Source organism: Hyperolius riggenbachi, chromosome 5, assembly GCF_040937935.1.
Source record: "Hyperolius riggenbachi isolate aHypRig1 chromosome 5, aHypRig1.pri, whole genome shotgun sequence".
NCBI lineage: Eukaryota > Metazoa > Chordata > Amphibia > Anura > Hyperoliidae > Hyperolius > Hyperolius riggenbachi.
Genome location: NC_090650.1, coordinates 18811744 through 18829632, shown reverse-complemented (window position 1 = coordinate 18829632; position 17889 = coordinate 18811744). Strand labels below are relative to the sequence as shown.

The 17889-nt window shown below is 45.1% G+C and overlaps 1 protein-coding gene across 4 annotated transcripts in view; it reads right to left on the bottom strand.

Annotated features, from left to right (window-relative positions):
• The window catches only part of VIPR1 (vasoactive intestinal peptide receptor 1), a 370245-nt gene that overhangs the window by 40255 nt on the left and 312101 nt on the right, over positions 1-17889 (bottom strand). For all 4 annotated transcript variants that reach the window (XM_068235121.1, XM_068235122.1, XM_068235124.1 and 1 more), the window contains 2 exons: positions 14800-14860; positions 10397-10463 (listed from right to left, as the gene is read on the bottom strand). In XM_068235121.1, coding sequence (XP_068091222.1) covers positions 10397-10463; positions 14800-14860 — 128 coding nt within the window. The remainder of the gene's footprint in view (positions 1-10396; positions 10464-14799; positions 14861-17889) is intronic.

Genomic DNA, 17889 nt, shown 5'->3' with positions numbered 1-17889 from the left:
CCAATAACAGAATGGCTGAAATCAATCTAACAAATCTGATTGGCTGTTTGTGGCTCCACCGCCTTTAGTGAATTTGGTCCCCAGTCACCCAATTACTGACTGTATCAGGTTTGAGGCCTCTGCCATTAACAGTGTAAGAATGGTAGCAATGTAAATATTCCCCATGAAAATCAATAGCTGAATTTTGATTGGCTGTTGTAGGCTCCACCCACATTTCTGAATAATAATCCCAGGCACCCAGTGGCCAATTGTATCAAGTTTGGGAACCCTGCCATGTAAAAAATTAAGTTTCTGGCACCGCCCACTTTTTGTAACCTTGACATATAGTCACTCAATTACCAAGTTTATCAGCTTTGGGATCCTTGGTATCAATACTTTGTATATCTGATTGGCTGTTTGTGGCTCCGCCCCTTTCTGAATTTGAACCCCAGTCACCCAGTGCCCAGCTGTACCAGGTTTGAGGCATCTGCTATTAACAGTATAAGAATGGTTGCAGTTTAAATATTCCCTTTGACAATCAAAAGTTGAATTTTGATTGGCTGTTGTAGGCTCTACCCACTTCCCAAAATCTTAATCACATTCACTCAATGACCAACTGTGCAAAGTTTGACAACCCTGCCATTAACAGTGTAAGAATGGCTGCAGTTTATATTTTCCCAGTAAAATGTGTTTTTGGCTCCACCCACTTTGTGTAACCTTGTCACACAGTCACTCAATGACCAATTTTGTGAGCTTTCAAGTTCCTGGCATCAAAATTGTGTGAATGGAAGCAGTTTATCCAGCAAAGAAATCTGATTGGCTGTTTGTGGCCCCGCCCCTTTAGTGAATTTGGACCCCAGTCACCTAATGACTGACTGCAGCAAGTCTGAAGCCTCTGCCATAAACAGTGTAAGAATGGCAGCAGTTTAAATATTCCCCTTTAAACGCAATAGGTGAATTTTGATTGGCTGTTGTAGGCTCCACCCACTTTCCAAAATCTTAATCTTATTCGCCCAGTGGCGAAGTGTGGCAAGTTTGAGAACCCTGCGATTAACAGTGTAAGAATGGCTGCATTTTTTCCCATTTAAAAGGAATGGCTGAATTTTGATTGGCTGTTTTATGCTCCACCCGCTTTTCCTGGATTTGTAACCTCGGTCACCAAGTGACCAACTGTGCCAAGTGTGGGGACTCTGGCTTGATTACTGTGAGAATGGCAGCCTTTTCCTTTTTTTCTATTGACTTGAATGGGTGGAATCTGATTTGCTGTTTGTAGCTCCGCCCAGGTGGGCAGGGGGGCCGCGAGACCCCCAGAACCTATCATCCCAGGTAGTAAGGAACCTGTATACCAAGTTTCGTTCAAATCGGTCAAGGGGTTTTCGAGTGATCGCGGCACATACACACACACACACACACATACACACACACACACACACACACATACATCCGATTTTATATATATAGATGATATATGCTATAGCAGCATAGATGGCGCTATTGTGGCCAGGAACGCGAAGAATCACTCGCGTCCCCAGCCTGTCAGCTCCTGTCACTGAAACAGGAAGGGGCTGCCGGCGGGGCCAGGAGGATCGGAGGGAGATGGCGAGGGCACCGGACAGCTGCAGCGGGCTATTGGAAGCCCCAGGTGAGTAAAACTCATTTTTTTTGTTTGACTTAAGTGTCCCTTTAAGGAACTACAAATCCCACACTGCATTTGCTTTTATAAGTCATGACTGTGGCTGTCAGACTCCTGCAATGCATTGTGGAACTTGTAGTCCCTCAACAGCTGGAGGGCCAAGTTTGCCCATGCCTGCTCTAGTGGGATCACACCCATAGCATTACATTAGCAAGAGCTTTTCAAATCACAAGTGCTTACAAAAGGCTTAGAAAATCACTGCTAGTGGGTTCCAGGCCTTATTGATAATTTGCACAGGAACCAATCCCACGTTTACTACGCATAGACTGTGAAAAGTTTTAAGATTAACAGACACAAATAGCTATGGGGAACTATATTCCGCAGATATATTCCTCAGTAAGAGGAAGACAGTTTGCCATATCTATAAGGCACCTGTTAATCAACTACCTACAATCTGTTGTTCTATACAGTGCAGTAACACTCGCTGTCACAGATATAGCATGATTTAGAACCACTGATGTTCTCATAGGGCAAATACACCCTACAATAGTCTGGTGAAGTTGTAGAGAACTCTTCTCGTAGGTCAGGGGTAGTAATGTTCTCACTATACACCTTGTGATTTTATTTGGGGAGGTTTATGGCATTTTATTACTTTTCATAGTATTTGTTCCATAAAAATGGGATAAGTTTTTTTGTGCAATATATCAATAAATGGTGGTTGTATACATACACTGGTGTAAGCAGATCCTACAATATATGTTTTCTTATTACTCGGTTTTTCCAATATGCCAGTATTCATTGGTTACAGGATATTCTGTTCAGAAATAGCGCAGTCTGCAGGTCACATGTACCTAACATCATCTTTTAAAAGAGATTACTGTATAAGTGAGGTGTAATTTTATTTATTTAAACAAAGTAAGAGAAGATTTTGTATTTTCTTTTATTTTTTTGTATAGTTATTCATCTAAAAATAGATATTAAATACATACTATATCTATATATATAATAGACTAAGTGCCTCAACCTTCAAACAAGAAGTACTTTGCATGAGAAAATTTATGCGTGCTCAAACACCAAGTTTAAGGCCCCTTTTCCATGGACTGTTGAGCTGTGTGCTCAGCAAGCAGTTACCAGGCAGCAGTGAGCAGATACCAGGCAGCAACAAGCAGTTACCAGGCAGCAGCAAGCAGTTACCAGGCAGCAGCAAGCAGTTACCAGGCAGCAGCAAGCAGTTACCAGGCAGCAGCAAGCAGTTACCAGCCAGGCAGCAACAAGCAGTTACCAGGCAGCAGCGAGCAGTTACCAGGCAGCAGCGAGCAGTTACCAGGCAGCAGCAAGCAGTTACCAGGCAGCAGCAAGCAGTTACCAGGCAGCAGCAAGCAGTTACCAGGCAGCAGCAAGCAGTTACCAGGCAGCAGCAAGCAGTTACCAGGCAGCAGCAAGCAGTTACCAGGCAGCAGCAAGCAGTTACCAGGCAGCAGTGAGCAGTTGTGAGAGTTTGAGAGCCATTTCACTGCCTATTCACAGTCCATGGAAAAGAGGCCTTACCCTAGCAAGTCTGACATTGCAAATCTGGCCTAATTGGCTATTCATGAGGCAATGCTCATGCAAATGCATGCACAAACCAATACCACAAAGCAGTCACCCTGCTACATGCTACATTAGCACTATCCGGCTTAGTGCACACCAGAGCGGTTCGGCAGCGTTTTGCGATCCACTTGCGGCTGCGGATACGCTTGGGTAATGTATTTCAATGGGCTGGTGCACACCAGAGCGGGAGGCGTTTTGCTGAAACGCATACTCCCGAGGTGAGGCATTTTTTGGATTGCGGAGGCGTTTCTGCCTCCAATGTAAAGTATAGAAAAAACGCAAACCGCACTGAAAAACAGCAGTTCAGAGCGGTTTTGCAGGCGTTTTTGTTACAGAAGCTGTTCAGTAACAGCTTTACTGTAACAATATATGAAATCTACTACACCAAAAACGCTTTACAAAACCGCAAAATGCTAGGTGAAATGCTACAGAAAAATAAGAAAAAGCGTTTCAAAATCTGCTAGCATTTTGCGGATCTGCTAGCAGTTTTTGGTGTGCTCCAGGCCTCCAGGAGCGCCACGGGGAGGATTCCCAATGCCCCCTTTTTATACAACTGGGGCGACCGCAGGGTCCCAGGCTCTCTCACTGCCTGGAAACCACAGCGGCACCCCGGAGGGGGAGGCTGGGTGGCGTGGACGACCCCCCCCCCCCCCCCCAAGTGTGGCCAGCGCCGGGGAGAGCCGTCTGCACCCACCTCCCAATATTAAAAACAGGCACTTACCTTAACGTCCATTGCGTTCTGCAACATGCGCATTAATTTGGGGGCACCACATGAGAAAGGAGAGAAGCATGGGTCACCTCGAGCTTTAGAGCTCAGGGCTGGCTCACATACAGCACTCCAGAGGGGGGGGGGGGGGACAGGCGCACTCACTCCAGGGTTCACACCACCGGAGCAAGCCATCCACCACCTGCCTCCAAAGGATACAAACTGCACAAAATGCTTTCCATATGAGAAAATTAATGCGCATGTAGCAGAACCCAATGGACGTTAAGGTAAGTGGCTGTTTTTAATATTAGGAGGTGGGTGCGGACGGCTCTCCCCAGCGCTGGCCACGCTTGGGGGGGGGGGGGGGGGGCGGCTGCGCCACCCAGCCTCCCACTCCGGGGTGCCGCTGTGGTTCCCAGGCAGCGAGAGAGCACTTTGCAGTATTGGTTTTTTGACCCTGCATAGTTTGGCATGCGAACGCAAATGCATATTTGCATGAGCATTGCCTCATGAATAGCCAATTAGGCCGGATTTGCAAAGCCAGACTTGCTAGGGTTGTACTTGGTGTTTGAGCACGCATACATTTTCTCATGGAAAGCCTACTTCTTCTTGCTTCAAGGTTGAGGCGCGTACTCTATTAGATAGATAGATAGATGCGGCGTATGCTACGAAGCGGGTTGGCTAGTATATATATATATATATATATATATATATATATATATATATATATATACACACTGTATATATTTTAGGACAGTGTGAATTTATGTGCATTTGTATTAGAAACTTTTGAAAAGACATGACTTAATCACCCCATACAGGTTCCTGAGAAACTATGGAGAGCTGTCTAGTACAGTAGTCAGGGCCGGATCTCTTATGAAGCAAGGTGAAACACCTGCATCAGGTACAGAGATTACAGGGGCAGCATGTTTGTACTGTGTTTACACTAACAGCATGCAGTCAGAGTAGGAGGAGAAGCGAGAGGAGAGTGAGGTGAAGAGGTCATCATTGGGGAAAAGCAGCTTGTTGTGCTGTGTGAGAAGTATGGCAGTGAGTGAGGAGGGGGAGGCAGGAGAGCATCATTGGGGAAAAGCAGCTTGTTGTGCTGTGTGAGGAGTCTGACAGTGAGTGAGGAGGGGGGAGGCAGGAGAGCATCATTGGGGAAAAGCAGCTTGTTGTGCTGTGTGAGGAGTCTGGCAGTGAGTGAGGAGGGGGGAGGCAGGAGAGCATGATTGGGGAAAAGCAGCTTGTTGTGCTGTGTGAGGAGTCTGGCAGTGAGTGAGGAGGGGGGAGGCAGAAGAGCAGCATTGGGGAAAAGCAGCTTGTTGTGCTGTGTGAGGAGTCTGACAGTGAGTGAGGAGGGGGGAGGCAGGAGAGCAGCAGTGTTTTATTTGACTTGCACAGCAGTAGGGAGGAGGTGACAGCGCTGTCCTGACTGAGGGGGAATGGAGTGGCTGAGGGTGAGCAGTTTGTTTGTCACAGACTCACAGCCAGCCAGGGTGCTATTGTGTTAAGCTGCAGCATGTCACGTGAGAACATTAAATGAAGCAGAGTGTAAATTGTCGGGTGCTGTGAGACCATTCCAAATCAGAAGGGGGGGAGGGGGGGGGGGTCATCCTCACAAGTTTGCCTCAGGCAGCATAAAGTCTACAACCGGCCTTGACAGTAGTAATACAAGGTGCCTTTTCACTTATAAAAACTGCTGGCAGATGGTGAACTGGAAAAATACAACATTTTATATTTTCATATTCAAAAGAATATTATTATTATTTTTTACAAAATATAAAAAAATAAATATACTAAAAGGCTATATGATGCCTTTAAAGTGAACCAGAGACGAAGCACCCTCATGTATTTTACCATATAGATCAGTGGGAACATTAAGCTGGCCATACACTGGCCCGATTTGCGCCCGTTTCAACAGCAGATTCGATCACTGGGATCGAATCTGCTGCCAATCGTTTACGCTACACGCCGAATTTCGATCCATTTCGTCCGATCCCGTCGATCGTGCCGTGCGGAAAATAACCGTCGATCGCCCGCGGGTAAAGAGCGCATCGCTAGCGGCGTTCGAGTGCCCGACGACCGACGCAATAGAGCCCGCATACATTACCTGCTCCGCCGGCGCGACTCCAGTCCCCAGGTCACCGCTGCTCTGTCTGCGCTCTGGTCTCCAGGTCCGGCATGCCTCACTTCTTCTAGCCCGGCAGGAAGTTTAAACAGTAGAGGGCGCTCTACTGTTTAAACTTCCTGCCGGGCTAGAAGAAGTGAGGCATGCCGGACCTGGAGACCAGAGCGCAGACAGAGCAGCGGTGACCGGGAGACTGGAGTCGCGCCGGTGGAGCAGGTAATGTATGCGGGCGGGCGGGGGCAGCAGCAGCAGTACCACCACAGCAGATTGTGATCGGTTTCAGGCTGAAATCGGTTCACAATCTGTTTGCTGTAAAGGTAGCCATACGATCCCTCTCTGATCAGATTAGATCAGAGAGGGATCTATCTGTTGGTCGAATCTGATGGCAAATCGACCAGTGTATGGCCACCTTTAGAGAAAACACCTACCCTGCTCTCTGTTTCATTCGTAATTGTTCAGCCTTCTACTTATCAGTCATGATAAGAATCCGACTGAGCATTCAGTCTGGCTTTGCTCAGGAATAATTATAGCTGAGACTGCCTTCTCTAATGTCTTTTCAAGCCCAAGCCTGTCCCCTTCTAGCTCTGCTCAGGAATCATTATAGCTGAGTCATTATAGCAAAGCCAGACTGAATGCTCATTTTACCAGGGCTGATAACATGCAGGCTGAGCAGTGAAGAATGAAACAGAGAGCAGGGTAGGTGTTTTCTCTAATGTTCCCACTGATATATATGGTAAAATACACGAGGGTGCTCCATCTCTGGTTCCCTTTAAGGAAAGGTTTTTTTTCAAGGCCTGCTTGCTTGCGAACTTTCGCCAAAGTCATTTTCGCATTGAAAATGCTATTTTTGATTTTGAGAATATATTTGTGTAAATACGTATTTTGTATGTCAAGGAGTGGTAGCAATGTTGGGTACCTGGAGTCGGAGTTGGTGGTTTCACAAACTGAGGATTCTGAGTCAGATGATTTTTGGACCGACTCCACAGCCCTGCCACATACTACGTCTTCTTGATAAAGATCTGAACTTTATTTTGAGAGTCCGCTCCATAATTTTCTCATCAAATAGGGCCGAGAATGATGGGGCTGCCTTGTTATCTGGTCATCAGTATCACCGTAGAACTCTTCCCCCATGACTCCTCGCTCCCCCCTCCCCAAATGTATTAATGAGAAGTCGTCACGCACTGACTCATTCAGCTCTGCGCGCTGCGTGCCTTGGTAATTACGGCGGCATCATGCGGATAGAGCAAGTCTCCGACATTCGGAAAACAACCCACAGAATGATAATTTACATCAACCCCCCAGCGCTTCCCCTGATTATAGCCCCGCTCGCTACATCGTAAGGCCTTGAGCGATATGCATGCGCAGTCATATTTGTTTAGGAATTGGCATCAATGGTAAAAGCTGAACTCCGAGATGAATATGTAAGTGTTCCACCCTTGCCACAGTAATTAATCTGACTTCGCCAGTGTGTTTGTAATAATGAGATTTCTCCATAATTAACATGTAGATGAGGGCTTTCTCTAATCGAGAACATGTTTTCCTTAAAGGGAACTAGAGATCCTGTAAAGATAAGAAGTTATACATACCTGGGGCTTCCTCCAGCCCCATACGCGCTGATCGATCCCACGCCGCCGTCCTTCGCTGCCCGCAGCTATGAGAACCGGCTCCCGTCACTGACGTCATTGGAGCCGGGCTGCGCAGGAGAAGTGCGCACTCTACGTATCTCTCCATACAGTGCTGCAGAGATACGCAAACAGCGCACTTCTGCTACGCTAGACTGGCTCTGACTGACGGATGAGCGCGGAGCCGGTTCTTGTAGCTGCAGGCAGAGGAGGGTGGCGGCGTGGGATCGATTAGCCCGTATGGGGCTGGAGGAAGCCCCAGGTATGTATAACTTCTTTTGTTTACAGGATCTCTGGTTCTCTTTAAAGGAACGCTATCCTGAAAACCGTACAATTTAAAATACATGTAAATGCATACCAATAAGAAGTGCGCTTCTTCCAGACTAAAATAAGCCACACATCACTTTTCTCCTATTTTGCTGCCACTTACAGTAGGTAGTAGAAATGTGACAGAACTGGAGGGTGTTGGACTAGCCCATCTCCTCATTTGGGGGGGGGGGTGTCTCAGGGTTTTCTTTATTTTGAAAAGCACTAAATCAATGGCAGGTGCTCCATCCAACTGCCAACACAGTGTGCAGCGAGCAGGGAGGCTGTCCAGCATCTTTATATAAATCCTTTTCAGATAGTGTCTTTATAAATAATAAAGACCGTGCTGAGAATTCCCCATGTAGAGATGGACTATCTCAAAACCTGTCAGTTCTATCAGATTTCTACTATTTGCTGTAATGGACATTAACATACGAGAAAAGTCATTTATGGCTCATTGTACTTTGGAAGAAACGTACTTCTTATTTATATGTGTTTACATGTATTTTTAAATTTTACAATTTTTCGGGATAGTGGTCCTTTAATTTTCCATATGCCGGAGGAGTGCAGTCTGGTTCTGCACACTTGTATGCGCGATGGATTCGCTTTCTGTGTTAGGGTGAGTCTACATTTGCATACAGGGCTTCCCCACCTCTTGTTTCCTCCTTATTCCTTTATATCACCAAAACTAAAATTTCAGTAACTACTTTTAGTTATGAAGAAGAACATTTGAAAGCATACCCAAGTATTCCCTGTGTGTAAAATCCTTTATTTTTATTTCGGAGAGCAGGAGAAGTTTGTTTATTTCTGGTCACCAGCTAGAAATAACGACCCTTTGAACTCTCCTGCAGTAAAACCTTACCTCAAGCTGTCTCTCACTGTTTATTGACTGTTTAAGGAAACACTGAAGCCAGTTTAAAAATGGCTTTTTACCTTTTATTTATGTGAGGCATGTTTGCCCCTGTTAAAACGCAGCTACCCCGCGGCAGAACGAGGGGTCTTTACCCCCCAAATCCCCCCTGCAAAATCCACGACTTTCGTGGTTGTGGATTTTGCTGCCCGGGGGAGGCAGAGCTTTCAGCCGCAGTTCTGCCTCCATGCGCGTCAATCTGCCGGCGGATCTCCACCTCTCCCCGCCCCTTTCAGTGAAGGAAGACTGATAGGGGCGGGGAGAGGCGGCGATCAGCGCTGATAGACGCATGGAGAGGCAGAGCTACAGCTGAAAGCTCTGCCTCTCACAGAAGTGCTTCCCGCAGTGTGCTCCGGGGAGTTTGGGGGGGGGGGGGGGTAAAGACCCCTCGTTCTGCTGCGAGATAGTGGCCTTTTAACAGAGGCAAACATGCCTCACATAAATAAAAGGTAAAAAGACATTTTTAAACTGGCTTCAGTGTCTCTTTAAGTGCCACAGGACTGTATTCCACCCAGTGGGTCAAAGAACTCAGAGAAGCTATTTTGCATAGATAACAACTGAAGTTCTTTTAACTCTTCCTGTACTGGAAAACAATATGAGACTTCCTGTACTTTTTTTTTGCTACTAATGTTCTATTTCTTAGCTGAACTACACATTCAATTTATTATGTCATAAGTTTATTTTTGCCTCAAGTTTGCTTAAATAGCATTGCTGCTATAAGAGCAGGGGCGTAGCAATAGGGGTTGCAGAGGCAGCCACCGCATCGGGGCCCTTGGGCCAGAGGGACCCGAAGGGCCCTCCCTCAACTACAGTATTAGCTCTCAATTGGTCCTGTGCTCATAATAATCACTTCTATAGATTTGAATAGTGGTAATCCTTAACAAGCTGCTCCCCATCCCCTACTTGCAGCTCTGACACTGTAGTTGCCATTGGCAGGTTTTGGTGTGACGTATCAATTGTTATATATAGAGTGCTTGGGGGGCCCCAATGTAAAACTTGCACCGGGGCCCACAACTCTTTAGCTACGCCACTGGATAAGAGAAGTGGAAATTCAAGATGATTTAAGATACTAGGTGAAGTATTTGTTAGTCTGACAGAAGTCCAAATTTAAAAGGAACCCAAGGTCAAAGACATATGGAAGCTGCCATATTTATTTCATTTTAAAAAATACCAGTTGCCTGGCTGTCTTGTTGATCTCTTGGTCTTTAGAAGTGTCTGAATTACACACCTGAAACAAGCAACAAGCATGCAGCTAATCTCATCACATTTTTGTCAGAAACACCTGATCTGCATGCTTGCTCGGGTTCTATGGCTAAAAGTATTAGAGGCAGAGTATCAGCAGGACAGCCAGGCAACTGGTATTGTTTAAAAGGAAATACATATTTCAGCCTCCATATATTCCTTATAAGACCATTAGTCACACACAATCTACAAAAGAGAAAGCACAGTGACATTTTTCGCAAATAACGTTTTATCATTTCGGACAGGCTGTCCAGAGGATTATTACAAAATACTTTACCAAAATGGAGACCAATATTGGAGTTTTGATGATCCACCACAAGCTGGATTCTATTGTGTCCCAGCACCTAAGCAAAGAAAATAGGCAGATAAAACAGGCACATTACACAAACAAATGCAGTAATTAAAAAAATGAAAACCCAACTACGAGAGGAATGAAAAATATCCAGTGTTAAAGTGGGATTCTACTCCCAAAACTAAAATTTCAGTAAATACTCTTAGTTCATAAAAGAACATTTGAAAGTATTCCCACACTTTATCTGCGTAACGTTTATTTTCACTACAGAAAGCAGTGCAAAATAGCTTATCTCTGTCTCATCGGCAAAGGCAGAAGTCACTGTCTTGATTCTGCTCCTTCCTCCTCTTCCATCCCTCTGCTGAACAGATGCTCTGGCAACAGCTGAGACACTTCATCAGAAAAGGACACAGGAGGGGGGGGGGTGTCAAAGTAAAGACACATGCATGCTTCAGAGAGAGAGCTTTAGCCATCAAATATTACATATTCAATCAGCCATATTCCATGAATTGCTCTTTGCAGTGAAATTATAAGTTTTTATACACAGAGAATGTGTGGGATTGCTTGCAAATGTTCTTCTGTGTCACTAAAAGTAGTTACTGAAATGTAACTTTATGCTTCACCCTGCAGCTTCTCCATTACAAATACCTTAAACACTCTTTAGAAATTGAGGTCACATGACCTCTCTGGCTGCTACCATCAATGGCACAGAACATATTAAGCATTATGCTGCTATTTAAGCAAAAGTCTGAAGTAAAAAAACAAAAACAGCTACTCACATGTGGAGAGGGAAAGCTTTGGGTCCTATAGAGCCTTACCGTTCACCTCATGGTCCCCTCGTTCCAGCCCTGTCACCCCCCTTTCAATCTGCCATCATAGGAGGCTTCAGGAGCCCAAGTGCTTACAAAGATGGGCGGCTCCACACTGTGCAGGCGCAAGTCGTGCAAACGCATGCACAGTACGGAGCAGTCCCTCTTTTTGAGCACTTGGGCTTCTGAAGCCTCCTTTGGTGGCACAGATCAGTATTCAACCCAGGGGCGTCACTAGGATCAGAAGAGATCTGGGGCACTTTTGAACAATCCAGCCAGGAAATGGGTGTGGCCATGCACCAGCATGTGGGTGTGGTCATGGGTGGAGCCACATTTACGTTACAGCAGTCTAAGTAGGCCTGCCCAGCAAAATGTTGGATGAAGCCCCCTCTACATTAGGACAAAAAAGCAGCATATTACATAAATAGGCAGTACTGGCTTTCTGTTGGACGGGCTGGCCTGCCACCAGGTTATCTGGTAGTTCCCCAATGGCATTCCCTGACCTTCTAGTGGATACCCTCCCATGGGCCTCCCATTTAGGCACCACAACTCCCAGCATGCCCCCATAGAAGAACCACAGCTCCCTGCATCCCCCGATTGATGCACCACAGCTCCCAGCATGCCTGCCATTTAGGCAACACAGCTGACTCTGCTTGGGGGACACTGAGGCACCCCAGAATAGATCCAGGTCACGTGCCACTGATCTTTTGGGCTAGCAACGCCCCTGATTCAACCCAAGGCTCTATAGGACCCAGAGCCTCCCCTCTCCACAGGTGAGTATGTTTTTTTTCCCCCCTTCAGACTTGCTTTAAATGAATATTCACAGGAGTAGCAGAATGGGAATATTATTACTTCAGTTGTTATTTAAAATATTTTTTATAGTTGTAGCTCTTTTAAAATCAATTAAAATAAAATAAATTTGCAGCTCCATTTTCAAACATCATTATCTTTTCTCAACCAAAAAGACAGATCTAGTATCACATTCTGGTCCATTTATGTTCCCTGCAAAAACGACTAACTTATATACTCGCGTATAAGCCTAATTTTTCAGCACAAAAATGTGCTGAAACGTTATTCCCTCGGCTTATAGGTGAGTCAGTGGAGCAGAACGGATGGTGGAGCAGGTTTTGGTACTGGCAGAGGAGCATAAGGATCGTACACTAGTGATCCTGCTCTTGCCAGCTGGTTCCCTGCTTTGCCTGCACCCCTCATCCCCTGCAGCATGTTGTGCTGCTCAAGAGTAGACTACCTTCGTCCCCTGGCTTGTGGAGCGGAGCGTGCAAGCAACGTGTCAGTTGTCAATGATCAGGGATTCTTCCTGTTTGGCCATTGCTGTGTCATATCTGATGCCATCTAGTGGCCTCTTGAGACACAGCTGTATGATCCTTGGGGCACATCTGGCTATGGGGAGGGGGACTGACTTGTACTGGGGCACATCTGGCTAATGGGGAGGGGTTTATAATGGGGAGGGGGCTTATACGCGAGTCAATCACTTTTTCCTGCTTTCTGAGGGAAAAGTGGGTACCTCAGCTTATATGCAAGTATATACGATATGCTGTACAGGAAATTGACCTGATAGTTGAAGTATTTCACTCTGTCTACTCTGTTTCAATGATGTTATCCTGCCCCAGGGTGCTTCAATCACCTTTGTGTTATGTGGAAACTTTATACAAACGGCTATGAGTTATTTATGAAAAACATGAGGATATATAAAATCTGCTGGCATCAGGGCAAGAGGATGAACAAGACTTCAATATTATATTTCCATTTCCCTTGAGTCAGGAACTTCACACTGCAAAGTGTTACAGCAACTTTAGAAGAAGACATCTTATCAGGAATAGTAGTGAATTATTGTCCACATTACGATATATAATAATAATAATGGTAACATTTCATTTGTATAGCGATTGTCTCCTGTTGTACTCAAAGCGCTTGAGAGCTGCAGCCAGCCTCAGTAAACCACCCTGCATTCTTAGGAAGTCTTTCCCAATGACTTCTTACTGAATAGGTACTGGCTTCAGCCAGGATTTGAACCCATATGTACAACAGCCAAAAACATTTTTTTTTTTGGGGGTGAGCACTGGGGGGTCTCTTAGTCAAGGAGCTATTGCACAAGACAGGATCATTACTACATTGACACATCCTTGGGGTTTTGCATCCAGCAGTAAAGCCACCAGGGATTGGAGTGCAGCTGGAATTCTGATACGTTGACTCAAGAATGGTACTGCTGTTTTACGTATTACATATATTTTTAGTGTGCACTGTATGCACAATAAAATAGGTTCAATTTTAAAGCCTCTTTTTCTGAATTCAGATAATTGAACTTGGTAAGGGTTAGATTGTTGAGAAGGGATAAAGTCTTAGGCTTTGGATGAGTTTGGAAGTGTTAGAACTCAGGCTTTTGAGTGATCTGGACAGGGACAGACTGTCTCTACGGGTTTGTAGAAAGTTGAGGAGGGATGCAAAGGCCTCAATTCACTAAGATCATACTGGAGATAATAAGGCAAGAGAAAACTTGCCAAGACAGAGTGAGAGAGTTATCTTATCTCTTCATTCCTTAAGTTACCTCCTCTGTAGTTATTTTTACACGCAGTTAATTAACAGCCTGTCTTTAACTTTAGAATTCTGGAGTTATTTTAAGGATTGAAGAGTTAACTTAAAGACAGAAGAGTTAACTTTAGGTTTGCCTCATGTAAAATTTTCCTGAATACTCCATGCTTCATCACCATGGTGATAACTCTAGAAACGATATTAAAGACAGGAGATAAGCTTAGTGAATTGAGGCCATTCTGTGTTTTTTTAGAGAGTTGGAGAGGGTTGGAACCTTCAGCTTTGGAAAGTGTTGGTTGTGGACAGAATCACTGCCTTGGGAAAAAGTTGGGAAGTCAAAAGGCTCTATGGTTTTGGACAAGGTTTGGAATGGATAAATTCTCTGATTTTGGATTGTGTTTGGAACGGATAGTCAATCTGGTTTTGGATAGTTGAAAGGGATAAAATCTCTGGTTCTGGATAGAGATGCAACGGTTATACAATTCTATGGTGAATGTTCCTGTGACAAATTGGATACAACTGGATGTAGATTAAGGGCCTCCTGAAACCGATTTATTAGAAACATAATCCACTTTAAAACCCAACTACATATCCCATGCTTGTCCTACATTGGTCATGCCCTTGTCACACACGGTACATCATGAATGAAGGCTTCACTGTACAGAATGTAGATTTGTGCTTAGCTGACACTGCAGTTCCGGATCAACCCTTCTATATTCCAACAAATCAACAGCTTATGACAGCCTCGTCTATATTAATTAGCTGATATGTGACAACATGGCTGAGGAACGGCTCTCCTAGAGGGTTACGCAAGTGGATTTTCTGCTTCAGCAGTTTCTTTACTCGTTCATCACACGTAGAATAATGAGCACCATTTTTGGTCCGCTTTAAAGAATGAGGCAGCAATCATTAGTTAAAGCTGTACATGTAAAGACGTTTTTTTTGGTAGGTCCTTCTGTAGGACCATCAATGAGACCATAAAAAAACAAGAAACTAGCAGATAAGGTTGAAGGAAGATGGTTTGCTTACCCGGCATCGTCATGGTAAATCCTTGCTAAGGTCCAGGCCATGATAAATACAGTTGGCGCACCTACAGATGAAATACATTTAGCTTGTCAAGCTGAGATTCATTTGGTAAACATATTGCTATAGGTATTGATGAAATGCCAGAGATAATTTGTCGGAGGTCAGGGGTGCCGGGTGGATGGACTGTTGTGGGAGATCACAGTATTGATTCGTAAAGCTGTTCCATTAACGAAATGTGTTCTTCTCAGGGCTTTTCCCCATATGTCTAGGAAGTGAGTTTTTCTCAGAACTGAGTAAAAAACACCAAGTGCTTTGAATAATGTCCCACGTGAGGGGGGGGGGGGGGGTATTTGGGGAGGGGGAGAGCTTATTTACTAAAAGGGGAAGTCAAGTTAAGTTTCTGTGAACAGTATATGTCCATGTGCAGATGATAAAAAATATTTTTTTTGTGTTACTGTTCTAGAACCTTTGGGGCCATTTCACACAGGGGCGGTGCCAGAGGCGTAGCTAGAGATTATAGGACCCCACAGCAGAATGTTAAAGGGACCATCAGACCTAGGCAGTGTTGAGCAATGCCATCTGCACCTACCCTAAGGGATATGAGTTGACTGGGCAATGTACATTCCTATGCAATGTATACTGCAAACAATTTTTACAGAGATAAAGTCAGAGGGTGGAGATACACAGGAATATAAATAGAGAACATCAATTACCACTTGGGCTTCCTCTGTTTCGGGGCCCCATAGCAGTTGCTATGGCTGCTATGGCTATTGCTACGCCCCTGGGTGGTGCGGCAATTTACTGCAGCCTTCCGCTAGGGCAATGAAAGTCTATGGGATAGTTCACATTGCCTGAGGTGCGCCAGAAGAACCCTATATACTTCCGCCGCGCACGTCATTGATTTGGCCACAGGAAGTGAACACTAGAGAGCCTCACTTCCTGTTGGCCTTCTGCCAGACAGGGATTACCGCGTATTAACGCGGTAATCCCCGAAGACCTGTTTTTGGTGGTGCAGTGCATTCCCTGGACCGCACCGCAACGCTACCACCAATCCACAGTGTGAAACTGGCCTTACGTGTCAGTGTGTGAAAACGGAGATCGAGTGTGTCATTTTCTGAAATCCCCTGAGTATCAATGTGCCTTTGTTTCTGGCTTCCTAAGTGTCAGTGAGTCATTCTACTGTGTTCCCCAGTGCCAGCATGTCATTGTTTGGAGACTCCAAGTGTCACTGTTAAGTCACCACAAGTGTCAGTGTGCCATTTTTCTGGGTTCTCAAGTGTCAGCATGACATTGTTCAGTGACCCCAAGTCTCATTGTGTCACTGTTTAGTCACCCCAAGGGTCTGTGCATCATTGTTAATTGACTCCATGTATGAGTGTATCATAGTTCCGTGTCCCCAAGTATCAGTGTGTTATTGCTTATTGACCACAAGTGTCAAATTGCCATTGTTCTGTGACCCCCAAGTGTCAGCGTGTCATTGTTTCAGAATACCCAAGCATAGTGTGTCATTGTCCCAGGATGCGGAGTGTCAAGGTACAATTTTTCTAAGTGTGAGTGTAATTGTTTCACAATCCTCAGGTAACAGTGTCCCTGTTCTGGTGGCCACAAATGTCAGTGTATCATTATTCTGGTGGCCACAACTATCAGTGTCTCTTTGTTTTGGGATCTCAGGTGTCCTTGGCCCTTATTCAATTCAGCTTTTCTCCTAAGTTTTCTCGGAGATCATTTTTCATCTTCTGTTTAAAATTTATTTAAGTTAAATTGTTTAAACTTTCTGTTTGAGAAGCTTTCCAGCACTCTGCAGTTTAAAAAGTACTGAAAAGTAGGTGAAAATGTACTATCAAAATTATCCTGAGTATATTCTTCTTTGCTGGTGGCTTGGGTTTTCTCCGGGCACTCTGGTTTTCTCACACATCCCAGAAATATACAGATAAGTTAATTGGTTTGCGCTTAAATTGGCCCTAGACTACGATACATAGAGTACATGATACATACATAGACATAGGACTGTGGTAGGGACTAGATTGTGACCCCCTCTGAGAGACAGCTAAGTGACAAGACAATGTACTCTGTACAGCGCTGCGGAAGAGATACCTTTTTCTCCTGAGTTTTCTCCTGGGAGATATTTTCACACCTTGTCATAAAATTCCTTTTAAGCCACCAGCAAGCAAGGAAATACTCAAAATAATTTTGATAATACTTTACTTTTTGGTACTTTTTAGATTACAAAATGCTGAAAAGTTATTTTAAAAAGAAGTTGAAAATTTTTCTCCTTGGAGAAAACTCAGGTGGAGAAATAAAATGCATATGGCCCCTTGTCACAAATTGCATTTTAAGCCACCAACAAGCAAGAAAACACTCAAAATAATTTCGATAGTACTTTTTCACCAACTTTTGGGTACTTTTTTAATTGTAAAATGCTGAAAAGTTAGTTTAAAGAGAAGATGAAGGTTATCTCCTAGGACAGAGGTCCCCAACCTGGGGTCCATGGCCCCCTGGTGGTCCGTGGGCAGATTTCTGGGGGGCCGCGGCGGATCTGGCCTTTCTCCCTCTCCCCCCGCGGCCGCTGCTCCTGTTACCTTATGAGCGCCGGCCGCTTCCTCCCTTATATTCCCCAATCCCATAGCCTCTCTCCTCCTTGCAGAATTTATTACAGCGGCGCTTCCTGTGCAGCTGCTGTAAGGAGAGGAGGCGGGGCAGCGGTTCCCATGGTAACGGCGATCGCCGCTACAGGAAGCCGCTGCCCTGCTTCCTTCTCTTCCTTATAGCAGCCGTGCGGGAAGCGCTGCTGTATTACGAGATGCTGCAACCGAGGACAGGAGCGCCTGGGGGAATATAAGGAAGAAAGCGACCGCCCGCTCATAAGGTATCAGGAGCGGTGGCCGGGGGGGGGGGGGGTAGAGGGCACCTCTCCTACCTACACTGGGGCAGTTTTACTGGGGTAACTACTGGCTACACTGAGCTAACTGTACTAGCTATACTGGGGTAACTATACTTGCTATACTGGGCTAACTGTACTAGCTATACTGGGGTAACTACTGGCTACGCTGGGCTAACTGTACTTGCTATACTTGGCTAACTGTATTTGCTATA